This window comes from Aspergillus tanneri (genome assembly GCF_003426965.1).
Source record: "Aspergillus tanneri strain NIH1004 chromosome Unknown AapTan_3_pilon_pilon_pilon, whole genome shotgun sequence".
Classification (NCBI taxonomy): Eukaryota; Fungi; Ascomycota; class Eurotiomycetes; order Eurotiales; family Aspergillaceae; genus Aspergillus; species Aspergillus tanneri.
Genome location: NW_022984630.1, coordinates 4538238 through 4552734, shown reverse-complemented (window position 1 = coordinate 4552734; position 14497 = coordinate 4538238). Strand labels below are relative to the sequence as shown.

The window sequence follows — 14497 nt, the reverse complement described above, 5'->3', positions numbered from 1 at the left end:
GCCCTACCGTCACTTTTGTACGGTTGATGATTTAGGATTTGAAAGTGAGAAATTAGGCCGGTGACAGAGCGACAGTTAACTACGATTCTCGGATGGGGTTGATTCTCGCCTAACCTTGGAGCTTCGGCCTCGTGTTCCTTTCAAAGCTGTATGTGCTGTTGTCTGATCTTTTAATGTCGAGAAATTGACTTGTACTAAGCTGCATGGCTGTGTTCTCTGGTTTTATGCAGCCTACTCCGTCTTGGTATGGGATGTCAAAGGATTACCCCACAGTGAGTGAACTCCTTGATTATTATCCTGAAATATCACATGTACTCAGTTATCAAATATCAATTAACATTTATCTACTTAACATCCATCCTCTTTTCGCCATTAAATGATATGTAAATTGAATATCTTAAGTGCATCATCTCAATTTTTCACCCATTTGCCATCTACGAGGCTTGCAATCGAATAGCTGCTCCAATACGGCCTGCACATCACCAGCGTACATAAGTACAACTCCTTTGGCTGTCCTTATCCCCGAGGTATATATATTTGTCTCGTGATTGTCAGATTTTGGCCTCTTCCTAGAATCGTACGAGATACGCACATCCTATAACTACCTGTCCTTGTCTCCCGTTGATTAAAGCGGGATAATCATAACCAAATATCCCAGCCTTCGAAGTTTCATCTCATCCAGTAGGTAACAGCTCGCTTGGCAATAAAGGGCGAACAAATTGTCTCTGTATACTCCCAACGATTTGTAGCGGTCTCTCAAGAGCATCAGCACACCTACTATCATCCCTACTCGCGGTTATAATACCTGTTCATTAAGAATAGCAGCAGCTTCCATCCTACATCACAACGCACCCGTCTACTCCCTCATTCGTCTTTGTGCGCTGATTGAGGCTTTTTATCCTGGTCCCCATTTCCTCGATATCCTTCCAGTAGATATGAGTCATAAAGCCTACTCGCGGGTTCTGGAACTCCCTCGCCATCGTCTGCAAGCACTCATTATCCTCCCCTGACAGCGCCATCATTGTAAGCCCGACCCTCTTATGCCATCTCCACTCGCGCTCAGTCTCGTAGGCGCGCACGTACAGCGGGTTTTTCAGCCGGCGCAACTCCTCCTCTATTTGCATGAAGAGCATTATAAAGCGCGCCGTAACCCAGACGTAGTTAAGACTTAACAGTGGCTGTTCACCGCATACATCTGCGAAGATGTCCCATTTCAGAAGCTCTAACAGCTTTTGTCCTGTAACTTTGAGGTCATTGTGCACGTCATTCGGATGCGTGGCCCCACCAGTTCTCTTGCTGAGTTCCGGCAGCCGTTGTCCCTTGGAAGAAGAACCAAGTAAATTTTCCGGGAGACGCACATCATCGTTTGCTTTCAGCCGGCCTAGTAGAGATAACAAGTCTAAAAGGGCCAATTCGTCCATACCTTGGGCTCTCGCACGGTTGACTAATTCGGTATCTTCCAGTCGTCTTTCGCCTGTCATCGGACCGATAAGCTGCTTCTTTTGGCCAAGGCGGGCCATGCCCAAGAAAGAGGTCACGCGAATGTCGCTGTCAGCAATGCGCTCAGGGTCCCAGTCAACCTGTCGATAGAGAGTCAGAGTTGACTTGGTCCTGAAGAAGCGATTCGCATTGACATCCAAGAGGCCGTGAATGTCTACAGCAGAACGGGCGGCAGTTCGCGCAGTAGCCTTTCGTTCGAAAATAAGCCGGCGGGATCCAGTTTCGTTTATCCGCGCAAGAAGAGCCCCGGCAAAGTTCGATGTGGGGACTTTGCCAGCACTAAAGAATGAGCTTGGAAAGAGTTCCTCAAGGGATGCGTATAATCCAATCGGCTTTGTAATATAACCTTTCTGTAGCAGCATATTATGAAGGTGTATTAGCAACACGGGCTCGGGGATTCGATCCCAGATCTTCATGTTCAGGAGGTACGTAATTTCCAGGCCCTCTATTAGACCAACACCACAGAGGAACGGTGAATATTCCCAGAGGCCGTTTGTGCTGGAGAAGCAAGACAGAGGGATGGTCTGCAAGCCGTGCATGTAGTTGGATTCCCCTAGCCAATTAATAAAGTCCTCTTGAACGCCCTGGAGCAACTCGGACTGTGCTTGATGGCGATTTGGGTCTGCGTGCAGTATGCTATCTTTTTCTAACAGTTGCCTGAGCACATCCACTCCGTTCAGATATCCTGAGCCAATCATCTCGTTGTTCCGATCCAGGAAGAGATCGACGTCTCGTCTTGGTCGGAATCCCCGCGCCGGAGGACTAAGAATATGGCCTCTAAGTGTACTTAGTGACCATCCGCGTGACACTGTCAGGGAATCGACGATGGACTGGAGTTGGAACACATGATGAGGAAGAATTTTGTCACGGATATCTGTATTTGGCTGCTGCATTGCAAGAGAAGTAATGGTACCGGCGAACTTGTTCAAGCCAAAGAGCCTCCTGTGGACACTCCAGGGGCCGTTTATAGACCAGTCTATCTTGGTGTAGTCGTGATTTTCGCCCTTTATGGTGTTGCGTTGAACAACGATAGATAAAAAGACGTTGACTAGGTTGTAAAGCCAGTTTATAGTGTATAAACGTCGCTATTTAATCCTTTGTTCTTTGTTGGCTTGTCGAAGATCAAGCTAAGGGTCCCAGTTACGAATTTCAGCCAGCATGCGCTTAGTTGGCTTCCCACTTCGGGTCTTCTGGAAGTTAGTGATAAAGTCGAGGAGGTCTTGATACGCATGTATCGAGAATTGCTCTTTAATATCAACTTTATTTTCCTGAACCACTTCACCCTTGGCGGAATCCGGTGAAATTTTGAGAATGTGGGCAGAGAACATGGTCTGGGCTTTTTCCGGATCACCCCGCGTGATAGTTTTCATGACCGTCTTGTATAAATCATGGCCGGGAAAATCGACAAATATGGCAGATTGCGTTCGCTTAACCATAGTAATTGCGACATTACACAGGGTCCCAGCAATGGCGCTGTTGAGGCCGTCGTATGCAACCTCATGCCACAGACTCTGGAGGTAATCTCGAAGGTCAGCCCATTCCTGTACGAGTGTATAGACAGCCATAAGGTAATCTGTGATAATTCCATCCTTATCTTAAATAATACGATAGCTTTCCAAAGGAACATCATCCAGGTTTCGCTCCTCGAAGCCTGCCTGTTTTTGCCTTTTTTTCACTTTCTTCCCCCTACTCTTCTTTCCTTTGCCCGACTTCTTCTTTTGCTGGCGTCTTCGAGGAGCCGCGACAGGCTTGAATTCCTTGTCAGGCTCTCCATTACTCATCTCATCACCCTCTTCGCTAAGCTCTTTAGTCTCCCTCAGATTGAGCACATTGAACTTATTAGTGAAAATAATTTGTTTAAGGTTCTCTTTATCTTCGGACTTGTCGCTGTTAGCCTTCTGTTTTGATACCCAGTCTTCACCTCCAAGAGCTTTAAATGCTTCGGTTAGAATATTAATAAAGTATTTATAGGAAGCATTGCTCCTCTCTATTTCAGCATCTGGATTCTTGGCCACAATTCCCTAAAATACTTCATGGATAGCGGTTCTAGCCTCTATTACCGACTGGAATAAGCGATAGATAGTTAACGGAATAGGGTTGATGTGCTTTGCTATGAGCTTGGACAAAGACAAGAGACCTGGCACTGTTATCAGACCTGTAGTGTTCAATTCGCTTGGTGCATCATCTTCTAAGTTTAGTAAGGACTTGATAATAGCATTCGAAGCACGGATGATCCAGTACACTAGATGTCTGGTATCCCGCTTGTATGCAGTATAGGAGTTGTATGTTGTCATGATGCATTTGATATACAAGTTGGCAGCTCAACGCCTAATTAATTCTTCTCACATCACGGTCCCCTTGAAAGACCGGGGGTGGAATATGTGGGCCATTTTTGGCGCTAATACGCAATCCAGTAATGCGCACTCTCACATGACACCTACCGAGCTGTTGTGGTGATGGGTTGTAGATTATCCGTGCCTTCGCCCACCCACACCGCTTCCCGCTGTGGGTGCGCCACACTGTAACCGTCATTAACACTGTCACCGTCAATTTGATGCTATTTATCACGGGCTAGTAGCCGATTCAACCTATATAATAGATTTGGACTAAAAGAACTCGCTGAGGAGCTTCGCGGCAGCCGAACAGGTAAATGTGTGTGCGGTAAACTAGATCACGTGGTCGAGAGAGTTCTCCGCGAGTGCCCAGTATAATTACGGGCTCGAGCATTTTGCGGGTCCTGCCCGCTACAATTACTTTCCCTAAATTAATCAAGAACTAGAAAAATTCTCTAACTGTTGGTAAGCTGCGGTAAAAACTCGGACACTCACTTGCATTAACTGACTAAATAGTCTAACTAAGTTGGGAAAGTTAGTAAGGCGGTGTAAAGGTTTGGTAAGGTAATAAAAAATTTAGGTCACGCAAAGTGGATTAAATACAGATCTGTGGGCGGCACATCACATGACCTCCAAAAGCGGTTAAGCTATTTGCGCGAGGTCCGGCCCACTCGCTGACCTGTAGTCACTATCGATTGTCTAGTAGCGATCAGCATATTGTTATTGGCTGACTAGTATTGACAAGTCTTGGCATACCCCACAATAAGTCAGTCCACGAAACAGAGATGAAATAAGGCCAAATCAACTATGTTAGGTGCCTGCAACGAGAATACTAATCATGGAGAGGAAAGGAAGAGAATTAAGTTAAGCAAAGGAGTAGATATCCCCATACCATTTCCACTGCTCCTGCATGACTAAACCTAGTAGATAAAACAAATAACACAAAACTGACAACGCAAGCTGACAATGCACCAGTCGTCACAATGGCTCATATTGCTTTTTCCTATCTCTGTTGTGCCTATCACATATACAAACATTCCCCCAGCTGGGCTAGCTAGGGGGTGCAACATGCCTGCCTTGCAGTAGAGGTTGGCGCAGGGTAGGTTGGTTGGCTAGGCTGGGCAAGTAGGAAACAACTTAAGAAGTTTCTTAATAGGCACTGGGAAGTTGTCACAGAAAGAATTTCGATTGAAGGAAGGGAATGCATTCGCTAGATCAGTTATCACGCTCGCCAATGCAACTCTAGCTGGTACAGCGAGCGCAATACTCTGCCCGTGGAAAGTTACAGGCGCTTTCCTTCTCATCAACTGCAGCAGGATCTGTAGTATGCCCAGGGCCAGACAAGCGCCCGAGCTATCTCCTGCGAGCACTATCGATGATGGCGGGATGGATGGCTTTGGGTGGGGACCGAGGATACGGTGCCAGCAGAGTAAGATACACCTATTTCAAGGAGTGTACACTCCGGCGTTGTGGTAAAGAGATCCATTGGATTTACGGCTTTTCCTATCTAGAGATCGTGAGTGTACACATCCTGAGACTCGTCCTGAGTCGTGACAAAGCCCATCGCACGAAACAACCGCATGGTCTTGGGCTCCTGCCGGGTACACAACACCACCCCTTGCGCGCTGAGATACTCCGTGATGACCTGGTAGGCTCTATCCTCCTCCGCGCGATGTACCTTGACTTCCAACTCCAACAGATGCAGGGACTGGACGGCCACATCGTCTAAGACAGCCCTGTATCCCTCGACTCGCAGCGTCTTCCACTTAGGATTTGGGTACGGACCGTAGCCAACGAGTTTCTCCCAGGTGATGTCGCTCTGGAAATCCTCCGCCAACTCCCTTTGCCTTGTGGTCCAGAGGTGGGATATTTTAAGAGGATCTTGTCGCTTGCACACAAAGGTTGTCTCATCACCATACCGATCCCATCGGCAGACCTTCGCGTGATGGCGCATATGAGATTTCGGTACCGCCGGCTGAATCTTCACCACAGAGATCTCTCGACCACCGCGAACTTTGGTTCGAAACATGAGCCCCTGGTGTGTGTACACCGGGGGAGAAGTATCATAGTAGGTGATCGGGTCCAGTTTGTCCGGGTTGCGGCCCACGGCGCCCAGTTTCGTCAACACCGTGTGAGGATTCGCTTCGCAGATCGACCATTGAAGGCTGACTTGGTCTTTGATTTTGGGCCAGCAGCTGGAGGGAGCGACCAGAGAGAGCAACGCAACAAGCTTGGGAGGCCTCATGGTTGGATGTAGGAGGGAATCAGTCGTCGACACAGAGATGGATGGATGAGAGAAAATCGCGTCTGCTCCGTGCTCTAGTGTATGATTTCGTATTGACGCAGATTATTATAAATTGGACCTTTGCATAGTTACACAAGAAGATCGTCAAGCCGTAACATATCCTACGGGTGGGTTCGGGCCGTAATGATTCATTCCCTTCAATGAAACCCACCCACAAACCTCAAGTCTCAATGGGTCATGGTAAGTTCTAGCCTTCGTATCCCAATTTTAATACCAGAAGCAAAATTATGTGCCCTAATATAGCATATGAATTTCTCTTTTCAGCAACACTCCACTGGTTCGGAAGTCAATTGGAAAGTATATTACGTCAGGACTTATTTTGTGATAACTATGGCTGCGTTTAGCGTTTCTCAAACCATAACTGTCGCATTTTTCAGGCTGACTCAGCTATTCACTGCATTCCCCCCATTGCGGGATTGTGGGATTGGCGCGCCGCGTTTCTACGTCAGGACTGTCATCCACGACGAAATCCGTTTCCGCGACAATAATGGCTATCATCGACTATCTCGAGACTTTGTGTGTGCACCGGTCCGCCGTCTAAACAGCCTGCCTCACACTGGTCCACAACTCACCCCGACTATCGAACATTGGGCACGTCACACGCCCTCTTAACCACCACCCTGTACAGCCCAGCCCCAGATCCCCTCTATTCCTCCCCAATGGCGCCCATGTCATCAGCAAGCTCATTTCGTTCCTACGCACGCAATACCTCCAATACGTACTCCGCGAAGTCCTGACCCCAACCATCTACAAGGGTTCCTAGTGGGAGGTCTCGGGCCACTGGCAGAACTACTGACGTGTACGAGGTCCGCGGATGCGGAGCGACCGGTGAATCCAACGGGGAATCGGCGAGAACGAATCGTACGGACAGAAAGCGATGAACTGCCCCGGCTACTGCCTCCTATCAAGCTGCAAAATCATTCCTATCAAGAAGTCCCCATCCAGTATGCCGATTTCAGTCCCCTCCGTCGAAACGAATTCTCGGGTTCCCTGAGCGGGTTGACCCGGGTGCGTCGATTCCACCAGGACGACGAGCATATCCTCTGCCGACCGCAGCAGATCAAGGGAGAGATCGCGTCGATGCTGTGGTTTGTTGCTCTGGTGATAACGACCTTTGGACTGGGTCCCTACCGACTGGTGCTCTCTAGGAAACTGGAGATGGATTTCATCGGGAGCTTGGACCTGTTGAATAGCGCCGAGGCTTAACTGCGCGAGGCGCTGGAGAATAATAGGAGAGAGTGGGCTATAAACGAGGGTGACGGGGCGTTCTACGGCCCCAAGCTCGATATCCAGCTGCAGGACCAATCAGGCAAATATTATCATCTGTCGACTGTTCAGCTGGATATGAATATGCCCCAGCCGTTTGGGCTGGAGTATTAAGTCGCCGATGGAGAAGAGGACTGTAATCCGGCAACTTCAGGTCGAGCGATGCCTGCGCTGATCCACCGGGCGAATTTTAGCTCCTTGGAAAAGTTTCTCGGCTGCTGATCGAGCGATACGCCGACGATGGTCGTTCTGGCTATCGCCGCGTCAAGGCGTTATCCTCACCGTTAACAGGATAAATCGGTTGTGCGGCAGGCGTACAACGTGGCGGCAAAGATCTCAGGGTTCGGTATGCTACAGCACGATCAGAATACGGACGCACCACCGCAGCCACTGTCCGCCATCAACTCGATGTTCCTGATCGACGTGGCTAGGGGCAGTCAGACGCAGGGGAAGAAGATGCAGCGTGCCAAGCAGATGAAATATAACTATATTTTCATCCTGGGTCCCAAGGATGTTGCCGAACCTCTCGTCACAATGGATATAACCAGCCAAGTGCAGTGCAAGCCGACTGGGAGTACCCAGAAGCTGCAGGACATGATTCCTGCCGATTGGGAGAGCAGGCGCTACAGAAATCCCGGGCCATTCCATGAAAAATCGATGCCGTGCATGATCTTCAGGTGGAATTAGAGAAGGGGTTTGTATGATACGACTTGCTTTGAAAACTGGACGATAGATGGACTTGGTTATATATTTCCTAGAGAAAAATGAATAATTTGATGATTACCAGAAGTATGTGTTTTTATGCTATCCGGCTCGTTCAAACTTTCAATCATTGCTAATTCCAAATATCCATCCATCTCAGCTCTTTTATACCGACCAGGATACTTCTCCAGATTTCTCTCCATCGCCTGAATACCCAAGGGCCACAGGACAGAACAGAACCTTCAACCCTCTATCCTCGTAAAAACCAGCGTACAATTCTTTGGCCTCAGAATTGCCTTCCGCAATACCAGTCAGCTTATAATCAGCATTGTCCCCTACCAAGAAATAATTCTCTCCCACTCACATTTATCAATGAAAACGAATACTCCGAATCCACCCTCCAGGCACAGCCTCTTACGAGCTCAGCAAGCCCAACCCGAAGTTGCAGCAGCGCGAACTCCATCCCCAAGCATCGTCTATGATACGCATTGAAAGGAATATAGGTGCATTTCGCCTGAGTGCGACGTACCTTGTCCCTTATAGCATGGATATCGTGACCCCATCTGTCGGGTTGGAAGTCGTGCGCTGCCGCGCCCCAGTTCTGGGGGTCTGTGTGGACGCCGTACGCGTTCCATCCCACCCACGTGCCCTGGGCCACAGTCAGCGTGTCATCGAGAGGGAAGGGCTGCAGAGCTACGCGGTTGGTTAGTTGACTAAGGGGTGGGTATAGCCGGAGGGTTTCATAGATGACTGCGTTGAGATACGGTAAGGTCTTCAGCGTTTCTGGGGAGGGCGGGGAGCGAGGTGCGAGAGACGATAGGATCTCTTGACGGAGCAATTCCTGCATGTGGGTGTGACGACCTAGTTCCCACATGGCGGATGTGAGCACCGACTTCACATTTTCGTGGCCGGCGATGAAGAGAATCTTCAAGTTGGAGCGGTAGAGGAGATCGGATATCTGTCCCGTACGGTGGGCTTGTTGGAGGCGGTGAATGAGCTTGTCTGGGCGAGATGATGATGCTGATGAATCTTTGCATGGAATCTGGTGATTCTCGACGGCGTTGAGTAGCGTGTCTTCGAAATCGGTAACCAGTGCAACGGCACGACGTCGCGATGGGAGAAGCTTGCAGATCCTCTCGAGTAAAGGGAACGCCGCGTAGAATGGTCCACTGAGCTTACCGAATAATCTCTGGAAGGCATTTCCCACTCTACTGAATCCAGTCTCCAGTGCCGCGAAGTTCAAATCCAGAAAATATTCTCCGCAAATATCCACAGACCAGTTCTCCACGAGCGGGTCGATGTTAACACCGCGTCCGGGCGGCTTCTCGGCCTGACATTCCAGGACACGGGAGACCAGCTTTGTAGAATGTCGTATCATGAACGAGACGTCGACCGATCTCTGAAGAGCTGGTTTAATGATCAGGGTGAGGTTCTTCCATACGGTCCCGCTGGAGGTGATGATATTCGGTCCGAAGAGACGCGCGAAGATTCCATGGGGTGTTTTCCTGTAGAAGCCTCCCTTCGCGATGATACTCTCATTCCGGAATATCCTGGACAGGTATTCGGGATTCGTGACGAGGAGGGTCCATCGACCGGCGTTCCAGGTATAGATGGCGCCACCGTGCCTTTCGAGTAACGGGCGCTGGCGCAGGTTGTAGATCGCTATGGGTCCGCTGCCTTGCCAGCAGTCGTATAGGGTTTGGTAGAGAGGGACTGAGAGGAGGGCGTTGTGGGCTTTGGAGCGGGTGACTATGCTCTGGAGAAGTAGTACGGCGGTTAACAGGAGGCTAATTTGGATGATCATATTTCATTGAAGGTTTGTTTGTGACGTGTGGAACCAGAGTGTTGTTGGGGATCCTGGCTGTTTTGCGGTGTACGGAGGAGAGTGAGGATGCCCCCTCTTTACTAAGCAAGGGATGCCATTTATGCATGGACAACCCTTTTCATTGATCTGGCCATGAGGAAAAGGTTATTATTGCCAATAGAGGAGCACTGTGTGGGTCTGGGGGTATGGGAGGAGGTGTATGTATCAATCCCGATGAGATCCGACTTCTTTTAAGACGGGGGGCACTAAGCATTGAGATCCAATCCTAGGAATTTTCTGAGAGATTTTGTATGTTCTGGGATCCATTCTATATAGCACCGGTCGAGTTGTCCATGTGGTTGCTCTTCCCGGCACTTATGGAGCTGCGTCGACATAGTCTATTATGACGCTCCAGGCTGAATATACGTATATTCAACGGGCAGAGTGGCTCGCACGCTGGATCGGGATTTGTTGGGTGACAATCGCACTGCGTGTTGCTGTAAGGGATGAGCACTGAATCGATCAATCAGTGCAACCGGCCAATCGGAAAAGGCAGGAATCTGAAAAGGTTAGTAAAATATGCTGGAGAACCCTCCATGTTCTAAACTAGGAAGTTCTGTAATTTGACCTGTAACCGCAAGCTGGAAAACCTTGCAGCACAACTTGGACTGGGATGGAGGGAATGATAGCGCCCTTCTGGCAAAAGACTCTCTCTCTGAAGTGCTCTTAAATAGCATTTAATCCATACCTCTTCAACCCTGGCCAGCCACTTTGTCAATTCAATGAGGAAAGAATGCGCCTGAATGCAGTTTTCTGGATACCAGCTATACTGCAGGGTGCAGTATTTGCCCCTAATGGGGTTTATGGGAGCCAGGTGAGAGCACAGTTACTGGATTTTGGTGATACCGAGTTCGTCTACTAAGTGAAACCTCCCATAGGGAGGCAATGACATGTTTTCAGTCAATGATTTGCCCCAGAGGTGCGTTTTGCGTGAATCCAAGAGTCTAGGGTGGCAATGCCTTGTTCAATCAAGTTGTATACTAATATTCTGTCTGGAAGACAGACCGGACATGTGGATGTTGCAAGATGTGCAGTCCCATAAACGCTGGCTTTCCAATATTATCGAAGACGTGGACCGGAACCCGCGACTCCTGCACCCTGTGATGAAGGAGTTCCAGGAGTTCATTGAGACCAACCCGCGTATCTATATGCTCTTCAGTGCCATGTTCCAGGAGATTCCCAATGCTCCTCTGTATAGCAATGATCTAAACGGCTATCCCCGCCTTCGAGACTATCAGCATATGTTACAAGTCTTGAATTCTGTGGTGGGAAGCGCACCCAGTTGGAACAACACATCTCCTCATCCCAGCTTTATGCCAGTCCCCATCAATGCTGTCCTGGCATGGGCCATGGGCACCCCTAGTGGCTTTTCTGCATTTATCGACCCTGCAGTAAACGTCATGCTGAAGAAAGTGCTAGATAAATGGGGCACCTATTTGCAATCACCCGCATCTGCGTCGGTCTTAGACGGCGGCCCAACGGGCTGGTTAGGTGAGACCGCAATACACAACTTGACCGTCGTTGGGAATGCGGGGCGAACCAACTATACCTTCTGTGAGATGTATGTTTGTGACCCAAGGTCTCCACACCATGGTTTCGGGTCCTGGGATGACTTCTTCACACGCTCCTTTAGAGAAGGTATTAGGCCTGTGGATTCGCCGGATGATAACAGCGTTATCGCAAATCCATGCGAGTCCCAGCCCTACAATATAGTGCAACATATTAAAGCCCGTGACGAGTTCTGGCTGAAAGGACAAACATATTCGGTCATTGATATGCTAGGACAGGATCCCCTGGCGGACCATTTCGTCGGTGGTGTAATCTACCAAGCCCTTCTCACTGCAATGAGCTATCATCGATGGCATGCTCCCGTGTCAGGACGGATTGTTAAAGCGTATGTTATCCCCGGGACGTACTACTCTATACCCCTATCCAGAGGAGTCGGGAATGTATTCAATCACTCCCAAGAGATCAACATAGCAGGCCAAATGGACGCGTATGCATACACAACCGCAATGGCCACGCGGGGTTTGATATTTATAGAGTCGGACAACCCGGACATTGGGATAGTAGCCTTTATTGGAGTAGGACTGGCTGACGTGTCCTCTTGTGAAATTACCGTGAAAGCGGGGGACCGTGTCAAGAAAGGGGACGAGATAGGCATGTTCCATTACGGCGGTTCGACCTCGGTTTTGATGTTGAGGAATGGGGTAAATGCCACTGGATTTCCCATGAGAGGAAATGTTAATATACCAGTTCGAAGTCGGCTGGCGGTTGTGCAGTGATATTAATGACAAAGTGATATTGCTGTACATACACAATTGCGGGCTTCTAATGATAAGTTTCTCCTTTCCATGACATAGATTATTGTACCGCCCAAGATGATTGGGATGACGCTTTCCCTCTTTCCTTCATACCCTGCCTAAGATGTTAAAGTGGATATCTGGTGATTGTAACAAGTTTGTGGCTGACAGTCACGATGACCTTCTCAGACCACCAACTCGGCGGTTGTTACTCTGTTTTAACATCCAGGATTTCCTCATGGCTACCCTCAGGGCGCTGTGGCATTGATTGCTCTGGTTCGTTGCAGGTGAAGCCTCTCTGGAATGGGCGAGTCAGGGCGACCCTGAACATGTAGCTCTGATGCACGAAACATTGACAATTGAAAATGCCATTTATAGAGGACTGGCTCTATTTTTTGCCTCCTACAATCTAGTTGGTGGCGTCTCAACCTGGGCGATTCATTCGTTATACATTTTATCGCTGCATTGTCCCCGGGCCGGAGCCATACGGACAACCCAAGCCCTGATACTGATCACTACTATTCCCGTCACACAACATCCCCAGTAACTCAAGAAAAACAAATCCCCTGGACAGCCTACCATGGTTCTTAGACAACGCAGTAGCGTCACAAAAACATTGCGTTCTGGGTCAAAATAGCATTGTGGAATCGCTGCTTATTGTTCTCCGTCAACGGCGATGTGTGCTCGAGATCTGCTGCTGCGAGATGCAGGTCATTACCTCTGTTTATAACTTTGCAACGACTCCCGACAATGCTTACCCCAGGAATTACAGCATCGCTATCAGATTATTGTCCCGTGAGATGACGAAAGTCTCTGCGGATGGTTCTAAAGACCTAGAGCACTCCATATTCTGCGTATATGAGTCCTGGGGTGATCGGCTGGTCCCCAGTGCTACTTTGGCTAATATGAGGACGCTTTACAAAGAGAGACTTGCCTGCGGGCGTCAATCGCGTAACCCATTTTGGTTGTGTCTGGTCGTTGTTTGCGCTATGTTTCTGGATGATTCACTTTCTGACCTGACGAAGTTCTCGTATGGCAATGTGCAATATCGCGCCGCATTGGCAAATTGTCTATGGAAAATATAGTCCTTTATACTACCCCACGAGTCCTACAATTCAGAAACTGCTCTGATGGGCGAATGCCGTACTGCCATTAAAATCGATGAACTTGCTTCTTTGGATAAGAGTCTTTGCAATTCCCCAAGCGTCAACTATTTTAAGCTCAGGATTAATGTCTGAAGTGACTCTGAACAAGACCCTTCAACTAGCCAAACTCTATTATTACCTTCAGCAATTCCTTATCTTACTGCTGTCGTCTGGTTCTACTTCACATACGTATTCTGAAGAATATGAGAGAAATGTTTGAATAATTTAGGGATACCTTCTAGAATACTGCTATAATAATATATAATAATCTGCACACCCTATGAGCCACCCAGCCAGATTTGGGTACCTTTTCCCGAATACAAGGAGTGCCCACGGGCCAATCTATCTTTGTTTCTATTCTCTGTGCCAAAGTGAGCTGCTTTTGGTCCACCGAGTTTCCTTGTCTCGTTCTTCCACTTGCTTGATAAACGCTGCCGACCTCTTACGCAGTTGTCAACTGGAGTGTCCAAGCCCACTATGGAATTATCCCACTCTTCCTGCATGTCACCGATATCCTTCAGGGTTTCCTGCATGTATTGGAACACATCCATTGATGGGGAGAAGCTCCAAATTGACCAAGCTTATCCCCTTCAGTTGACAAGCGTGCCTGCTTTCTAGTGTCGCTTGGATGATGCCTTCAGATCTTGTTGCTGTAGTAGTAGTATTAGTAGTAGTAGTATTCATACTCGGATCTGCCGGCGCTGCGCTGATTGCTGGAAAAGGTCACCGTCTGACTGCCAAGCTCACTGCCAGAGCACGTGGATACAGGCATGTGATTAAATCACAAAATCAGAAAATTCAAATTCAATCTCGCCCCCAACCACTATATCCAACCGCTCTGCATATGTTTCGTGACCACTAACCGCGCTTCACCTCCACGCCTGCCTCACTGGTCGTCGGTTACATGCCCATGTTATACTTCTGTGTCGTGTCCCTGCAACCCCGAAGGGTTGGAGGCATAAAGGTCTCGTTTTGAATAAATGCCCGATTGTGTATCGGAAGACATGCCTACGGGTTGTGTGGCGCAAGGACGGTGCCTTTTAAGCTCCTAAATTGGCCGAGGAGCCGTGACTGCACCG

General features: G+C 48.7%; 7 protein-coding genes across 7 annotated transcripts; 3 read left to right on the top strand and 4 right to left on the bottom strand.

The window, feature by feature from the left end:
- Nucleotides 1-836: 836 nt before the first annotated feature.
- ATNIH1004_005285 (uncharacterized protein) lies at nt 837-2393 on the bottom strand (the record flags this gene model as incomplete). The annotated part of the gene is made up of 1 exon (XM_033569939.1): nt 837-2393. One exon carries the CDS (start codon nt 2391-2393, stop codon nt 837-839), a length of 1557 nt encoding a protein of 518 aa, XP_033428745.1.
- A 234-nt stretch (nt 2394-2627) lies between these two features.
- On the bottom strand, nt 2628-3065 carry ATNIH1004_005284 (uncharacterized protein; the record flags this gene model as incomplete). Its single annotated transcript, XM_033569938.1, has 1 exon — nt 2628-3065. The coding sequence occupies one exon, from the start codon at nt 3063-3065 to the stop codon at nt 2628-2630; it is 438 nt and encodes a 145-aa protein (XP_033428744.1).
- Nucleotides 3066-5340: 2275 nt separating this feature from the next.
- Nucleotides 5341-6078, bottom strand: ATNIH1004_005283 (uncharacterized protein; the record flags this gene model as incomplete). Its single annotated transcript, XM_033569937.1, has 1 exon — nt 5341-6078. One exon carries the CDS (start codon nt 6076-6078, stop codon nt 5341-5343), a length of 738 nt encoding a protein of 245 aa, XP_033428743.1.
- Nucleotides 6079-6278: 200 nt separating this feature from the next.
- ATNIH1004_005282 (uncharacterized protein) lies at nt 6279-7344 on the top strand (the record flags this gene model as incomplete). Its single annotated transcript, XM_033569936.1, has 2 exons — nt 6279-6318; nt 6893-7344. 2 exons carry the CDS (start codon nt 6279-6281, stop codon nt 7342-7344), a joined length of 492 nt encoding a protein of 163 aa, XP_033428742.1.
- A 300-nt stretch (nt 7345-7644) lies between these two features.
- MRPL39_2 (54S ribosomal protein L39, mitochondrial) lies at nt 7645-8091 on the top strand (the record flags this gene model as incomplete). The annotated part of the gene is made up of 2 exons (XM_033569935.1): nt 7645-7647; nt 7696-8091. 2 exons carry the CDS (start codon nt 7645-7647, stop codon nt 8089-8091), a joined length of 399 nt encoding a protein of 132 aa, XP_033428741.1.
- A 180-nt stretch (nt 8092-8271) lies between these two features.
- On the bottom strand, nt 8272-9910 carry ATNIH1004_005280 (cytochrome P450; the record flags this gene model as incomplete). Its single annotated transcript, XM_033569934.1, has 2 exons — nt 8272-8421; nt 8471-9910. 2 exons carry the CDS (start codon nt 9908-9910, stop codon nt 8272-8274), a joined length of 1590 nt encoding a protein of 529 aa, XP_033428740.1.
- Nucleotides 9911-10703: 793 nt separating this feature from the next.
- Nucleotides 10704-12495, top strand: ATNIH1004_005279 (phosphatidylserine decarboxylase family protein; the record flags this gene model as incomplete). Its single annotated transcript, XM_033569933.1, has 5 exons — nt 10704-10784; nt 10849-10889; nt 10974-11531; nt 11604-12180; nt 12463-12495. The coding sequence occupies 5 exons, from the start codon at nt 10704-10706 to the stop codon at nt 12493-12495; spliced, it is 1290 nt and encodes a 429-aa protein (XP_033428739.1).
- Nucleotides 12496-14497: the final 2002 nt, after the last annotated feature.